The following is a 16,623-nucleotide window of genomic DNA, read 5'->3' on the forward strand; positions in this document are numbered from 1 at the left end:
TCTGAATTCAGAGCACCAAAGTCACATGCCACAAGCCTGAATTCATCACTATTATTGAAATCCCCAAAGACCAACACTATCTTTTCACTGCTGTGATAACGCCCTCCCAAGGCTTGCTGAGAAGAAAGCTTTGCATGCAACAGAGAAATGAAAGGGCCAGAGTAGGTGAAGACTGGTTCTCGAGGGGAGAGGACAGTGCTGCTCTTGCACAAAGAAGCTCCTTTCAGATAAGCAGAATCAGATTCCAGTCCACTTGTTTGCTGGCTACCCTTACTTTGAACTCTCATATTTAACCCAGCAGGCTTCAAAGCAGGTGAGAAAATGACCTACCACTTAAAAGCAATTTTTTCTTTTTCAGGAATTCTAGCCTTGGAGAATATCAGCTCTAATATCAGCACATTCCACATCTCCAGGGATTTATGCAATTTTTTTCATTGCTCTATGTCTAATGTCAAATTAAGTTTTATCTCAGCCAGGAAAAAAAAATCAGAAAAAAAAGTCCTAACTCACTGAAAATGAGGTCTTATCCCACATTACTTTATTCTACCATACAAAAAGAGAAAGGGAACTAAAATCACAAACCATGCCATTGGTTCCCTTCCATTTATCAAAATCTGATGTGCAGTATAGATCATTAAAAATCATTGTTCCCTAGTGTCTTGCTTTGAGAAAAAGCAATTTTTGTTAACAAATACATTTTAACAAATTCAAACTGAATTTACTCTAGCATGTGCGCTAATACAAAAAGATATTAGAAGAGGAAGAGACAATGGTGACAACTAAGGAAATTTACTTAAATTGCTTTGCCTTACTTAAATTGCTTTGCCTTACTAGAAAAGCAGTATGTTTCAAAGAAAATTCTTCATTCCTTTCTACTATATCTGACTTAATTGAAAATCCTAACAAAGGCATTTTGAAGACTTACCAATAGGTTCTGTTCTATGAGACGTTTGCCATGGCTAGATTGAAACCTTTCTCCACTTTCTGTGGTCCACATATACAGAAGTATAGTACTAACAATATTGTTTACATGTTTACACCACCATTTACACTGTGGGAAATGCATTTTGAGTTTACACTTAGTACATAGCTCCCCCAAATGTGAAAGGGGTAGGGTCTCCTGCTATAGCTGTGCTTTGGTAATGATGATGACAATGACAGTGGCGACAACAGCTAACACTCACCTAGTTTTTACTATGGGCAGACATGGTTCTAAACACTTGGCATGTTTTAAACACATTTAACCCTCACAGACACAAAAGACCTTGTGAGGTAGTACCACTCTCACTTGACAGTGATGGGGGAAAAAGATTAAGTAAAGTACTCGACGTTGCATAGCCAATAAGTGTCAGGGTCAGAATCAAAGAAAAGCAGCCTGGTTCCAGAGCCTCTGTTCATTACCACTCAGCAATGCTGCCCCTTCTACCATGAAAAGGTGGTACTAACCAGGTGTTCTAAAATCTTCTTTTGGGGGTAAAGTCGAGCAGGGCTTCTCGTTTTAATATGCATATAGGATGGCCTGGGGATCTTGTTACAATGCTGATTCAGGCAGTCTGGAGTGGTGCCTGAGATTCTGCAATTCTAACAAGTTCCTGGGTCACCAATGGTGATGCTCCCAGTGCAGAGAACAAACTTTATTAAGTGGTGAAGATGTAGGATGTGAGCCTCTTATTCCCTTGCTGGCTGGCTGGCTATAAGAGTCACTTATAGGTTATGTCTATATGCTGGAGACGTTCCATACCACAATCATTTTCCATTTATTCTTAAATGGAACCTGCCCTTGGAACTGCTGCATACTGAATATTGGTTTGCAGGTAATTTCAGTAAATACTTAGCTTTTAGGAACTTAAAACATATATATGAAAACCACAGGGATTGGTTGTAAAAGTTTGCTGTCGGGCACATTTTTAACACTATATATCACCAACTATATAAATATCAGAAGATAGAAAATAAATGCCTGTTCATTGTTCATCAACCAGAATCACAGTAAATTAATATCTTTTGGCCTAAAAAAGGAGCTTCCACTTTAAAATCCTAATAATTCATTCTCAGACTCTGCTAGAAGAGTGCCAGGAGCTTGTGCTATGCAATCTTCAAGGCGCTTCTGGTGCATCCGTGATCTCAGTAAGGCAGACACTACCTACCAATACCAATGGAAGAGCTGATGGCGAGTACACTCCACATTAATTTTAGCCAGTGCCTCATGGAAGTACACCACTAACATCTGCCACATCTCTACTACAGACTCTACATCTCCCTCCTCACTCTAGTTCACCTCCTTCCCACTGCCCCGAGACAAACCCAGTATTGAAGTAGCTCTCCCATTGCTTGCCTATGATCTCAAATGCAGAGCTGCATTTTTTTCCAGTTGCTAAATGGATGGGATTCCCTTTCTAGGCCATTTTTTCCATGCCGGATTACACAGTAAGGTCATTTCAGTTTGAGATGCACTCACTCAATCAGCACCACTGCAAACAACAGAGTTATGGTATAATCACTAAGCTTCCTTTTTACACTAAAAGAAAAGAGGATAGTCAGCTTCCAACCCAAATATCTATAATCCCTGAACAACAGAGAAAGTCATTCTTCTTGAAGCTTGACCCAAAATCAAGTGTGGTCTCAGACTCCTAGGCCTACAGCCAGTGGCAACTTAACACATTATACAGTTGACCTTCAGGGAAAAAGGGAAACCAGTGCTCTTACTACTGGTGCCAGAAGAAAACCAACTAATCTTTAAGGCACAGAACAAACTATTCTTAAGGCAGGAAAAGAAATTGTGAGGAAACAGGAAGTTGGAATGGAGGTATTTAGATAAAAATATTGAAATCACATTACCAAGTAAGAGCTAGTGTTTCTATGGTTCTCAGTGCTCTTCTATTTGGGAATAAAGGAACAGTCATTTCTTTTTAGGTCTGAACTCTTATTACCTGGTAAAAATGCAAAGATGTACAAGAAAGACACATTTTTTTAAAAAGGCTTAGAAACTTAACAAGAATTCTCTTTGGTAATTTTACTTTGAGCCAGTGATAGTAATTTTAAGTTTATGTAGAAGAGTAAATAACATGGGAGACCCTCTGTAGAATCAGTCCTCAAGTACTTTCTGGACCTGGATAAGGAAATGGGGAAGTAGTTCAAAACCAAAGGGTAAAAATGAAAATAAAAGTCTACACATGGTTCTACACTCCAGGGCGGGGAAGGTCAATATGCAGATACTCTAACAGGGAGAAGCTCTGAGTGAAGAGGCACATCTGTACCCAGTGCGAATGTCCTAACTGTCCCATATTACTTACTTATTCTCCATCTTAGTCGCACTCTTGAATTAAGTGTTCAGCAAATACTTAGGACTAATAATTTCATTTAAATAGAAAAATCAAATGGCTTGTTTATAAAATAGGGATTATTTTTAAATGCCAAGAAAATGCATTTAAAATAATTGGATTATTCTTTAGCTAGTAATAAGTGCTATGTTTACCACCAAACGTGATCCACAAAGACCAACTTTATAATGTTATGCCATTGTTTTCTTCAAACTTTTAAGCAATAAAAATATAGCTCAAATCACCGAAAACGTATGTTTGACATATTTATGGCATCAAGTTTACAAATCAATTCCTGTAATTTACTATAACAAGTATCATCCACCACACAACTGGTTTAGCACAAACACATTAGAGATGGTTTCTTGTGTGTTTTACAAGTGCTCTACACAAGTCCTTGAGATCATACTTACAGCTTTAGCAAAAACACCCATGATTTCAGGAAACTGGTGTGTGAGAAGAGCTATCATTGCTGTAGAAGAACACAGTCCTGCTGTGAAATAGATGAAAAAAGGAAGCTCCTTCTTTGGGTAAACAGATACTTGATGAAAGGCTGCAAGGGAGAAAAGGTAAAAGTAGGTTTTATTTAAGAATACAGTGTAAGCCAGTTTTAATATCTTCAAACAAAATCTATTTTCTAAAACTAAGAAGAAAATTAATTAAAAAAAAAAAAAAAAGAACAAGAAGTCTCTGGCTAAGCAAGGTAGAAAAAAGTTATCCATTATTTATTCCAGTATCCACAGGGTATCCACATAGCCAGAGAACTGTGCTGGCCACTGGGAATAGGATGGCATCGTGGGAAAGAGCACTAATTGTAAAGTCATGCTGAGGTGGTTTTGAAAAAGAGCTTTGTCACTTATTAGCTGTGTGATCTTGAATAAGTTGCTAAACCCTCTATTAGTTGCTAAGGAGTTGTTATGATGAACATTCTAAGCCCTTAATAAATGTGAGTTATTGTAATTCTTGCTCTTTGGGAACTCAGAGGGGAGTATAGAGATCGAGAGATAGACATATGGTTGGAGATTTTCCAAAACCATGAATTATTTATTTTACCCAGTTATTCTATACTAGAGGCCCAGTGCACGAATTCATGCAAGGGTGGGGTCCCTCCGCCTGGCTGGTGATCAGGCCCATCTGGCCGGTGGCCGGGGAGGGCTCCAGGGCGTGTCTGGCTCCGTCTTGCCCAGTCCCCATCGGCTGGACCCCAGCAGCAAGCTAACCTACTGGTCGGAGCATCTGCCCGCTGGTGGTCAGTGCACATCATAGCGACCGGTCGGTCAACTGCTGGGTCGGACACTTAGCATATTAGGCTTTTATATAGAGAGATGTGGCATCTCATTGAGCAGTATAAAAATTGAACTAGAATACCAAAGCCCAAGGATTCTAGACATAAGTGAAATCCTGTGTCTTATTTTACTACATTCAAACATTTACTCAGATATTATTTTTCTAATAATTGGGTACAGTAGGTTCTCGGGTTACACTGGAAATCCATTCCTACGGTGCGACGTAACGCGATTTTCACCGTAAGTTGGAACCCACCTACATAAGCACCTACATCACTCACATGGAGCACATACACAGCAGTAATGAAGTAAAACAGTAAAAAAAGTTTAAAAGAAAGGTAACAATTCCTGACCTTTACTTGTGGTAAATAAATAATAAAAAACATAAAGCACATATGTACATACATCGAAATGATGGAACTTTTTTTAAAATTTCTTTATTGATTAAGATGTTACATATGTGTCCTTATTCCAATACCCCCCCATCCCCCCTCACTCATGCCCCCATCCCCCTGTTGTCTGTGTCCATTGGTTAGGCTTATATGCATGCATACAGGTCCTTTGGTTGATCCTCCCCCTTACCCCCACCGTCCCCTACCTTCCCTCTGAGGTTTGATGGTCTGATCGATGTTTCTCTGTCTCTGGATCTATTTTTGTTCATCAGTTTATGTTGTTCATTATATTCCATAAATGAGTGAGATCATGTGATATTTATCTTTCTCTGACTGGCCTATTTCACTTAGCATAATGCTCTCCAGTTCCATCCATGCTGTTGCAGATGGTAAGAACTCCTTCTTTTTTACCACAGAGTAGGAACTTTTTTTTTTTATAAATAAATGGGAGATGGCGATGTAACTACGAAACGACATACGTCGAGGCCGATGTAACCCAAGGACTGCCTGTATTTCATTACCAATGGTATTCAAGTACTTATATTTTATTTGAAATTTGAAAATACTTGTATAACAATGCTAAGATGAGCCTATGACAATGCTTGGTACACAGTTGGTGCTCAATAAATGTCTGTTGAACTGAAAGCTATTCTGGGACTTCATTAGTCCAGGAAGTTGACTGCTCAGAGCTGGACACAAACCCGAGGAATTCCTAATGTAATATCCTGCATAAGTAAGGGATGACTAATTCAGTGCTGAATCAAGGTCAGCTATAAATTTCACTTCTTTAAACATAATGATTCACAGAACATATTACACCTAAGTTTCCTTCAGTAGACATGATATTTTTAGGTCCTATACTACATTCAGAAAGTATAGACCCAAAACCAAACTCATTAAAAATCCAAAAAATGTCCAGGGCCTTGAGTCATGTTTAAATTGAAAGCACAACAAATCTGACTTTTTTTTAAAAGTTAGAAACATTAGAAGCTGTGGACAACACTGTGCTTTCAGCACCCAAAAAACAGCATTCCCTTTTGCCCCATCCCTCAGCCATGAGAGGCCAACCTCTTCAAGCAAACCACAAAAACCAAACCATGGTATTCTCAAAGATGGGAAAAAATAGTCATGTATACCAATGGTTACTATAATTGCTATCATTTGAGATACAGCAAAATTAATAATATTAATTAAACTGTACAGCATTTTATGGTTTACAAAGTACCTTTTCATTTATATTACTTTTATATCTTTTAATGTAAAAGTAATATAAATTACTAAGAAATAGACAGTATTATTCCCACTTTATAAGGTAGGAAACTGTATAGCTTTAGTAAGATAATTTCCTAAAATATGAGATTTTTATACTGTAGAAGAGACCTAATTATTTATTGCTTTCTGTAGATTCATTTCAGTCAATGTTTAGCTAATACATCAATATAATGGATGACTAGTACAGAAACACTCCCTTGGAAGTAAGTTCAAATTTCATCACTGGCTTGTAGAGAAAAATTTATCAGGAGGCATAAAAGACAACCAAAGAGCTATGTGAACTAAGGGAATAGTTCAAGTCTGAACTTATGAGGCTCATAAGCAAATTCCAGAATGCTGTAAGTCATATCAAGGTTGAAGGAGAATTGAAAACAAAAAATATTAAGTACTCCTGAGTATTAGAACTCCACATTATTAAAAATGTGTTCATTCTACCACAGTCAGAGACAAAAAAAAAATACTCTAAGAACATGCAATATAATATATCCCTGGAATTTGCATATGAGTCGCACCCTAGAAATAATAAAGTCCTGCCAAGAAGCGAACTGTCTGTTCTTATAGCCTATGGCTCTGACAATACATGATAATAACCCTGGTTTTAGTCATATAATTACTCTGTAAAGTTGGCCTTATATCAGGCAACCTTTGTAATGATTTGGGGGACATTATTTTAGGCTAAATGTATTAGCTTAATATAATACACTCTTAAATATTGATGCTCCATAATTAAAAATATGTTCCTTTGCCTTAAATATCTTTGTTCCTGTTAAAATGGAAAAACAATAATAATTACTACCACCATCATCCTAGGAAAGAAAATTTCTCACCCACGACCTGCTAATTGCTAAAGTCAATGGATTCTTCTCAGTAATTACGTACCTTACTTAATCTCTCAGATACTCCTCCTCACTTGGAAATATTTTCCTCCTCTTAGTTTCTAGGATATCTGCTTCTGGCTCTTGTCCTGTCTCTCTGACCACTCCTTCACTGAGCCTTCCAGACTCCTTATCAGTCACTCATTCCTGAGACATTTTTGTGCCCTCATGGTTCCACCCTTAGTTTACTTCTCACTCTATAGCTTCCCTTAGTGATCTCATTCATGCCTAGAAAATTATGACTGTATAATAAAATATTTCATTTTATATGAACATGTATACGTGTCTATATGGGTGAGATGTAATACGTGCAACATACTCAAAGCCTGAACTCATTTACTTCCCCCCCACCTAGTCCCAAACCTGCTCCTCCTGCCATATGATGGATTTACCATTCAAGTCACCAAAGTCAGATTTAGGAATCATCCCTGACCTTGGAGATCTAGGCATTCCCCATTCCAGCTTCCTGATAATCTATTCCATACACACAGCACTCAACTCATTGTTTATCAGTCTTTCTATTAACCTGTGAGCATCTTAGGAGTTCAGAACAGGCTAAGGAAGAAAAGGTAGTAATAGTTAACATTTCTATTGAGTACTTATAATGATCCTGGCATTTTATAAGAATAAATTAATAAACATGATTAATTCAAGTAATATTTCTTGAAAATCAATTTTATGGTGAATGTTACAGATACATAGAGGGACAATAAAGATTATCCTGGCTTTCAAGCTTAAAATCTAGAAGGGGGAGATTAAGAAGTACACAAAATATTAGTACTTTGATAGTTCAAAGAAAGAAGAGATAACTTATCTCAGAGCATGGAAGAAAATAAAAGACCCTGGAAGAAAATATCAGCACACTCAATTTCTACAATCTCCCCTAAATTGTGTTTTGTTGTTTGAACTTTTCAGCTCATTATGTTTGATGCTTGTGAAACTGCAACTTTCCTCCCTAGACTTCAATTCTAATGGCTCCAGAATTGTAAAAACTGTGGCACAGGTTTAAATCATATAAGGAAACATGGTACTAGTGTTTACTAACCTTCAGGTTTATTGGTTAAATCATAAAAAGAAAAGTTTAAAAGAAATTTATCAGTTCACAGAGAAAAACAGTGAGTGGATGATAGGGACTGAGACAAAAAAATATAGACTATTCTTTTGAGAGTTCAGCTTCCTGAGAGCAAGAATGAGACAGAAACGCTCTCAGCATTATAATCCTACACAGTTCAGGTTCTTCTCCTAACTTTTCGGCTGACTGTTTTTAAAATTGGGAAGTGTAGTCTGTCCAACTTCATTTTTCTTTGTAAAGACTGCTTTGCCTGTTTTGGGTCCTTTAGTTTTCCCTACAAATGTTGTAATCAGCTTGTCAATTTTTGCAAAATCCCTGCTGGGATTTTGATAAGGAGTATATTAAATCTACAGATCAATTTGGAGAGAATTGACATATAAATAATGTTGGGTCTTCCATTCCATAAACATGGAATGTCTCTCCATTTATTCAGATATTCTTTAATTTCTCTCAGCAATATTTTGTAATTTTTGGTGTACAAATCTTTCACATCTTTTGTTAAATTTATTCCTAAGTTGTTTATTCTTTTTTATGCTACCGTGATTAGAATTAATTAGACATTTCAGTTTTGGACTGTTCATTGCTAGTATAAACATATGTAATTGAATTTTGTATGCAAACTTGCTGAACTTGTTTATTAGTTCTAATAGTATTTCTATGGAGTGCTTAGAATTTCCTACATGGAAAGTCATGTCATCTGTGAATAAAGACAGTTTCACTTCTTCCTTTCCAACATGAATGCCTTTTATTTCTTTTTCTTGCTTGAACTGAAGTCTAGGGAGGAAAGTTGCAGATCTCCAAATTGGTTTAATATAATCCTTATTTAGGGATTTTGCACTGACCAGACCCTCCAGGACAATGGTGAGTAGAATGGTGAGAGCAGACATCCTTGCCTTGTTCCTGATCTTACAGAAAGCATTCAGTCTTCCACTATCAAGTATGGTGTTAGCTGTCGGTTTTTGTAGATGCTCTTTATCAGATTAAGAAAGTTCCCTTTTACACCTACTTTTTTCAGAATTTTATATTAAATTTGCTAATTTTGGTTGAAGATGTTTATGTCGATATTCATGAAGAATACGGTTTGATAGTTTTCTTTTTTTTTAAATATATTTATTGATTTTTTACAGAGAGGAAGGGAGAGGGACAGAGAGTTAGAAACATTGATGAGAGAGAAACATCCATCAGCTGACTTCTGCACACTCCCCACTGGGTATGTGCCCCCAACCAAGGTACGTGCCCTTGACTGGAATCGAACCTGGGACCCTTCAGTCCGCAGGCCGACGCTCTATCCACTGAGCCAAACCAGTTAGGGCCATAGTTTTCTTTTCTTATAATGTCTTTGTCTGGATTTGGTGTCACAAAATGAGTTGGGAAGTGTTCTTTCTTCCTTTATTTTCCGAAAAAGAGTTTGTGAAATATTGATATTATTTCTTTCTTAAATGTTTATAACATGCCTTCCCTTTTTAATATATTTAATCTTTGTGTCCTTCACTGCATCTAGCACAGGGTTTTATTCCAAAAATATTTGAGAATGAATTGTATTATGCAAGCACATCCAAGAAATGGCTAAAATAGTATTTAAACAGTATCCTGAAGTTCAACCAAAGGTACTTTAAAAATGGGGGAATACTATGAAAAACAATCTCACAACTACTTTTTTTAAAATCTTAAAAAAATATATGTTTTTGTTGATTTATTTATTTATTTTAGAGAGAGAGGAAAGGAGAGGGAGAGAAACATTGATGTGAGAGAAAAACATCAATCTTGGTTGCCTCCCGTATGCACCCCTACTGGAGACTGAACCCACAACTTGGGTATGTGCCATGACCAGGAATCGAACCAGTGACCTTCAGTGCATAGGATGATGCTCAACCAACTGAGCCACACCAGCCAGGGCTCACAACTGCTTTTACGTTTAGGAAAACTAGAATATTTACTTACTAGGTAATAGCTCCTTATCAGCAGTTTCTGTGCAGCTGGGATAAGGGTGAAATAGATGGCCTTTTTCTAATGGGTATGGAATCATTCTAAAAGCTGAGGAGAGAAAAAAACATGTTGACATTCAATTCAGACTCATTTTCATTTTATATTACCTATCAAAGCTATTTTTAAGACATTTTATAGATTTTTCACATATTTTCTTTTCTTTTTTAGAGACACATTTTTGATGAAAGAAACAAGATAAGCAAAATAATGAATAAAAGGAACAATAAGTTTTATTTAGAGAATAGTGAATGGTCAAGTTAGAATAAAACTAAAGGGAGCTAATGAATAAACTTAACTAACAAGCAAAATAGAGACAGATTCATAGAGATCAGGCCTAAACCGGCAGTCAGACATCCCTCTCACAATCCGGGACCACTGGCTCCTAACCGCTCATCTGCCTGCCTGACTGATCACCCCTAACCACTCTGCCTGCCGGCCTGCCCGCCCCCAACTGCACCCGCCGCCAGCCTTCTCGCCCCCAATTGCTCCCCATTGCTGGCCTGATTGCCCCAAACTGCCCCCCCACCAGCCTGCTCACCCCAAACTGCCCCCCCTGCCGGCCTGATCACCCCCAACTGCCCTCCCCTCCTGGCCTGATCGCCCCTAACCGCCTCTGCCTCGGCCCTGCCACTATGGCTTTGTCCGGAAGGATGTCTGGAAGGTCTCCCGGAAGGTCTCCTGGTCTAATTAGCATATTACCCTATTATTAGTATAGAGGCCTGGTGCACAGGTGGGGGCCAGCTGGTCTGCCCTAAAGGGAGTCCCCTTGGGGGGCGGGGCTGGCCTGGGCGAGGGGCCTGGGGCAGTTTGCAGGCTGGCCATGCCCCCCATCGGGGTGGGGGTCCCGATGGGGGGCGTGGCCAGCCTGGGCAAGGGACTGATGGCTGTTTGCAGGCTGGCCACACAGCCATTGGGGCGAGGGTCCCTGCTGGGGGGCATGGCCAGCCTGGGCGAGGGGCCAAGGGCCGTTTGGGGACTGTTTGCAGGCCAGCCAAGCCCCTGGCTTTGTCTGGAACGATGTCTGGAAAGTCTCCAGAAGGTCTCCTGGTCTAATTAGCATATTACTCTTTTATTAGTATAGATTAGTATAGATGTATTTTACCACAATTAAAAAATTTTAAAAATAGAGTTGATATTAGTTGTGATGAAAATAGTTTCATGTTGTACACATCTGAAAATAAAGCAAAACCGCTGTCCAATTTTTAAAAATATTAGAATAGCTCAACTACATTAAAAAGCTCATAAAACAAGAATGATGAGTTATTTTCTTTCCTTACAAATGTACAATTTAAATGAACATATGGCAAAATAGCATAACAGGTTCTCATTCTGCTTTTCCTAAATGTGGCACCAAGTACATAAAACATCTCTTCTACCAATAAACCAAATTAACACCACTGAGTTCACACTGAAACCAATCTGATGGACAAATCCTTATGGAAACTCAGACAATCTCACTTAAAAAAGCTGCCTGTGAATGCAGTGAATAGTCAGAGAGATCAGGGTTACATTTGGAAAAGAATACTTACTGCCTTCCCATGTACACTGTAACAGATTAAGAGCACCTTCTATTCGCTTCCAGTGCTGAAGATGAAAGAAAGCATAGGCAACTGCTTCACTATCCCCCCGTTTCTGAATGTGTTCTGGAGGTAAAATTAGACTTTTCATCTCTAGTAAATACTAGAAAAATAACACACACACACATAGACACACCACACAAAAAAAGAAAAATTATGTTAAGTTCAAACATCCACAAAAATGTAGATTCTAATTTTATAAAGTCAGTTTTACTTAAAAAACAATCACTTATTAAGCTAGTTGAAATGACATTAAGGTCCTACTGATAAATGTATACAAACATTAAGGTCCTACTGATGAATGTGTATAAAATGCTTTGTAAGCAAATTCCAATGACAACATTATTCCTATAGGTAAAAGTAAGGTGATAAATGGCTTATATGTGACCTTGCTAAATACAAAATGGAAACTTCAAGTGAAGAAATAATATGAGAGCAAATATTTATTTTTTTTCAAATACTAATTAAGTGTAAAAAATAGAAACTACAGTTTTGGCACAACACTTTGTGGCAACATTTAATTATTTTTTTCTCATTCTCATTTTACAGTAAAGGAACTTAATTATGAAGAAGTTCAATTGAATTAATATTTACTGAGAGCAAAGCATTTGCTTGTTAGGGAATACCAAAAAAAAAAAAAAACAACTCTATTTTTTGGAACTTCCTAATGCAATGAGAAAGACAGATTTCTTAAGTTAATAATTATGACCAGACTGTGCTAAATGTTTTATTAGAGGTATAAACAATGTTTACAGGAATATGGATAGGAGGTATTAATTTTTTTAATTTAGTTTCTTACTGCTTTATTGAGATGTAATTTACAATTTATTGAGATATACTTTACAATTCATCCATTTAAAATACACAATTCAATGGTATTTAGAATATTCACATATATGTGCAACTGTCACTTCAAAAGGAAACCCTTGTACTCTTTAGTTACCACCCTCAACTCCACCATTCCCGCTAAGCCCTGAGCAACCATGAATCTCCTTTCTGTCTCTATAGATTTGCCTTTTCTGGCAAATCTATACAAACAGAATCATATAATATATGGTCTTTTGTAACTGGTTTCTTTCACTTAGCAGAGTATTTTCAAGGTGTATACATGTTGCAGCATGTATCAGTCCCTCATTCCTTTTTGTGACTGAATAATATTCCATTGTATGGATATAATACATTAGTTTATCCATTCATCATTTGATGGACATTTGGTAACTTTCACCTTTAGGCTATTTGAATAATGGTGCCAAAAACATCCCCATACCAATTTTTATGTGAACATCTGTTTTTCTCTCTCTTGGGTATATACCTAGGAATGGAATTGCTGGGTCATATGGTAATTCTACGTTTAGGAGGTACTACTTCTGCTTAAGGGGCTGAAAATAAACCTCTTGATGGAATTTGGGATTGGAGCTGATATATAAAGTTGGATAGAATGTGGATGGGCAGATTGGGGTTGGGGTGGAGAGAAGAACAGGAGGACATAGTCAAAGTACAGAACCAACTTGAGCAAAGGCACTGAGCCAAGAGAACAAGATGCATTGGAGGGATTAGTGAGGATGCTTGTTAAAGAAGCTAGAGCCTGTGAGTTCTTATTAATTGATGAAATTAAAGTCTACCTTAAATTCTTGAAGAACATGTTTGCCTTAATATTATAATCCATGACAAAATCAGTATAAACACAGTTATTACACTAATCAACTTCATACACTAATTACATGAAGATACAAAATTAATCACTTGAACATCATCTTTATATAAATGGTCAACTGAAAACAAACTCTTTTAGTTAGCTAAATACTTTCTGCAAACACTTCCCCTACTAAAAGAGGTTTGAAATGACCTCTTTAGTTTTAAATAACTCGATTCTGTTATGTGTATAAGGTCCAAACCACATTAACTTCTGTTATAAAATAAAGAGAAACATGCCAGAGGTGTGTCAAAATATATATTCTCACATTTCAAAATCTAAATTCCTCAGACTGTTCCACAACTAATGAGATAAACAACATAAATTAAATAGTTGAATTTATGAAACTCATTTTGTAAAACTGCTACAAGCAGGAAGAATCTTAAAAACAAAAAAGTGCAGTTGTTTCAAAATTTAAGCCTTAGGTTATTAATCAATATATATGTATACATAATATTAATATATCTAAATAATTTTCTTATGAAATGTGTTTTCCCACACTTGCTGAGTTTAATGCTTATCTTTAATGACTCTTACTCCTATACCTCAATATAGCTGAAATTTAAAAAAAAGAATAATTATTCTTAGTCTTGATGTAGCTGGCCCCCTCCTCAAAGTGTAAGAATGCAATTTGCTCATCAATTTACTTTAGCAGATGTCACAAGCTATGAGATTATTTACTAATCCAGTTTGGGGACTTAACATTTCCCATTCAGTTTCTTAAAGGAATGCAGCAGAGGTTGTGTCCTGGTCAAGCAAAGCCCATTTGCTGCCTGGTTGGGTTTTCTCCCCTTAGAGCCCTGGGCCTATATTCAAGAGGGTACTATTCTTCCTAATCCTCTCTAATCCTTGCCCATTTTTTTAAAACACAGTAAAAGATCACTCGCACCAGGCAGCTGTGGGAAAATGGACTCAAATAGCTGACCTCTGACATGACTGCTTATGCTCTTTGTAAGTGCACGGGGAGCTTCTTCAGTAGGAAGCAAAGAAAGTGCAGCAACCACAGTGACATCTCCATCATAAAAGAGAGTATCTCATTTTCAGAAGAAAACTGCTTAATACTTAAACCAACTCATTTCTATTAAAATTCTGCCTCATTTTACAGATAGAGACAAAATATACCAAATTATTTTCACTGAGTTTTAGAATCCTGAAGTTTTAAACTAACCCTGTCTTTGTAGCCACTTAGCAAGAAAATACTTTGTGAACAGCAACTATAATGTATATTTTCACTGTTCAATAATGTAAGTGACAATTTGGATAGTAATCAAACACACATGGCATGCTTATTAGAAAATACTTCAGGAGTTTATATTTTAAAATCTTGGTCATTAAAAAGTCTTCTTTATGCTACCTTATTTTTTATTATGTCTTGCCTACTACCAAATGTCCTTTCCAATTTGACTTTAAAACAAAGCAAACCTTACTTTTCAGTTTCCAATAAGATACTAAAATAAAATTTCACCCTCAAAATATAAGGGAAATTTTCAGTTTAAGGAAAATATATTTAAAGAAGGAAATTATAGGATTATGACTTATTTTATCTTCTTCACAAACTGCTACTCAGGAATTTCTGCTAAGGGGGAGACATACAGACAAAAAGAAAAGGTTTGATTATGGTACTAAAAGAACAGAGAGGAGAGAGCCTTTATCTCTCCTTGGGAAAAGTGAGAAAGATGCTTCTATAAAGGAGGCCACAGATAAGCAGGGTTTTGAAGAATGAGAAACCTGATGATAGAGAAGAGATGCGGCATATGTACAAAGGTAGGGAGGTATGATAAGACATGACCAATCCAGGAAATAGTGATGCTGGAGATAAGGAACAAGGCAGATGTGGCAAGGAGTACGGCTGGAGATAGACAATGGGCCCAGACTGTGAAGGGCTTCTATATACGCAATGTTTAAGGGATTGGTCCTTATCTTATAGAGGGTGATGGGGAACAAGCAGAGCTCTTTAGCAGAGTAAGATTTGCTGTTTAAGTAGATAACTTTGGCAATAACCAGAGTGGAGAGGGGTTGATGGCAGGGAGACAAGTGAGGAATCTGGTTTTTTTGTTGTTGTAAATCCTCACACAAGGATATGTTTTCCAATGATTTTTAGAGAGAGTGGAAGGGAGGGAGGAAGAGAGAGAAACATTTTTGTGAGTACCCAGGGAACAAATCTGCAACCCAGGTTTGTGCTCTTGACCGGGAATCAAACCTGCAACCCTTGGGTGTGCAGGCCAATGCTCTACCATTGAGCCACATTGGCCAGGGTGAGGAATCTATTTTAAGGGTGCAAGCAAAAGACAGTAAATATCTATAATAATAAAAGTGTAATATGCTAATTAGACCAGACATCCTTCCGGATGACCTTCTGGACGAAGCTAGGGCTGCAAGGGCCGAGCCCCTTGCATGAATTTTGTGCACCAGGCCTCTAGTATCTATATATTTAGAAATGCTTAAAAAATGTCTGGCATTAAATAAATCAAACAGAAACTGTGGTTACATAAGAGAAGCAGAATTGGAAGGGAAAAACAGGAGACATTTTACTTTACAAACTTTTGAGGGGTCTGAATTTTTTGTAAAATGTGCTCATTACTTTATAATAATAATAATAATAATAATAATAATAATAATAATAATTTTTTAAAGAATAGACAGTGAAGGTGCAAGATGGTGACCATGGGGGTGGAGTAGATGGCTAAATCTGAAAGACATATCCAAGGTTACAATACAAGTTGGTAATTTGGAAAGGGCAGAAGAAAAGGTTAATGAGGAGAAAAGGATAATGAAGTATTAAATTAGAATATTTATCTAAGAAAGGATAGGCAAGTAGAAGAAAAGACTTAAATTTTTAAAAATTCAGTTGCAGACACATTAAAGTATCTGAAATACCTATTAGGTATCTAGTTAAAATTTTTCATAACTAGACAGAAATGCAAGTCTATAGATGAGGAAGTCAGAGTTAAAAGATACAGATTTGGAAATTATCAATAAATAAAATAGAGTTAGAGACATAATCCAAGGCTGGTACCTAGTATGTGCTACAGGACCTTCCATATTACCTCCAAATCACCTTATGGTTATATATCGAATAAATCAGAAACTGCTTGGGACAATTTTAACTAGTATTAAACTATGGACAATATAATATACTCAAATAACTAC

The 16,623-nt window shown here is 37.0% G+C and overlaps 1 protein-coding gene across 7 annotated transcripts in view; it reads right to left on the bottom strand.

Annotated features, from left to right (window-relative positions):
* Window positions 1–16,623, bottom strand: part of ST7L (suppression of tumorigenicity 7 like) — a 147,639-nt gene that overhangs the window by 82,521 nt on the left and 48,495 nt on the right. For 6 of the 7 annotated variants that reach the window (XM_079761211.1, XM_079761214.1, XM_079761212.1 and 3 more), the window contains exons 12-14: window positions 11,733–11,883; window positions 10,159–10,251; window positions 3,734–3,873 (exon numbers count right to left, since the gene is read on the bottom strand). In XM_079761211.1, the coding sequence (XP_079617337.1) occupies window positions 3,734–3,873; window positions 10,159–10,251; window positions 11,733–11,883 (384 nt within the window). Of the gene's footprint in view, window positions 1–2,762; window positions 3,110–3,733; window positions 3,874–10,158; window positions 10,252–11,732; window positions 11,884–16,623 lie in introns of those variants that run through there. The other variant, XM_079761213.1, reaches the window with a different exon arrangement.

This window comes from Cnephaeus nilssonii, assembly GCF_951640355.1.
Source record: "Cnephaeus nilssonii genome assembly, chromosome: 21".
NCBI classification, from domain to species: Eukaryota; Metazoa; Chordata; class Mammalia; order Chiroptera; family Vespertilionidae; genus Cnephaeus; species Cnephaeus nilssonii.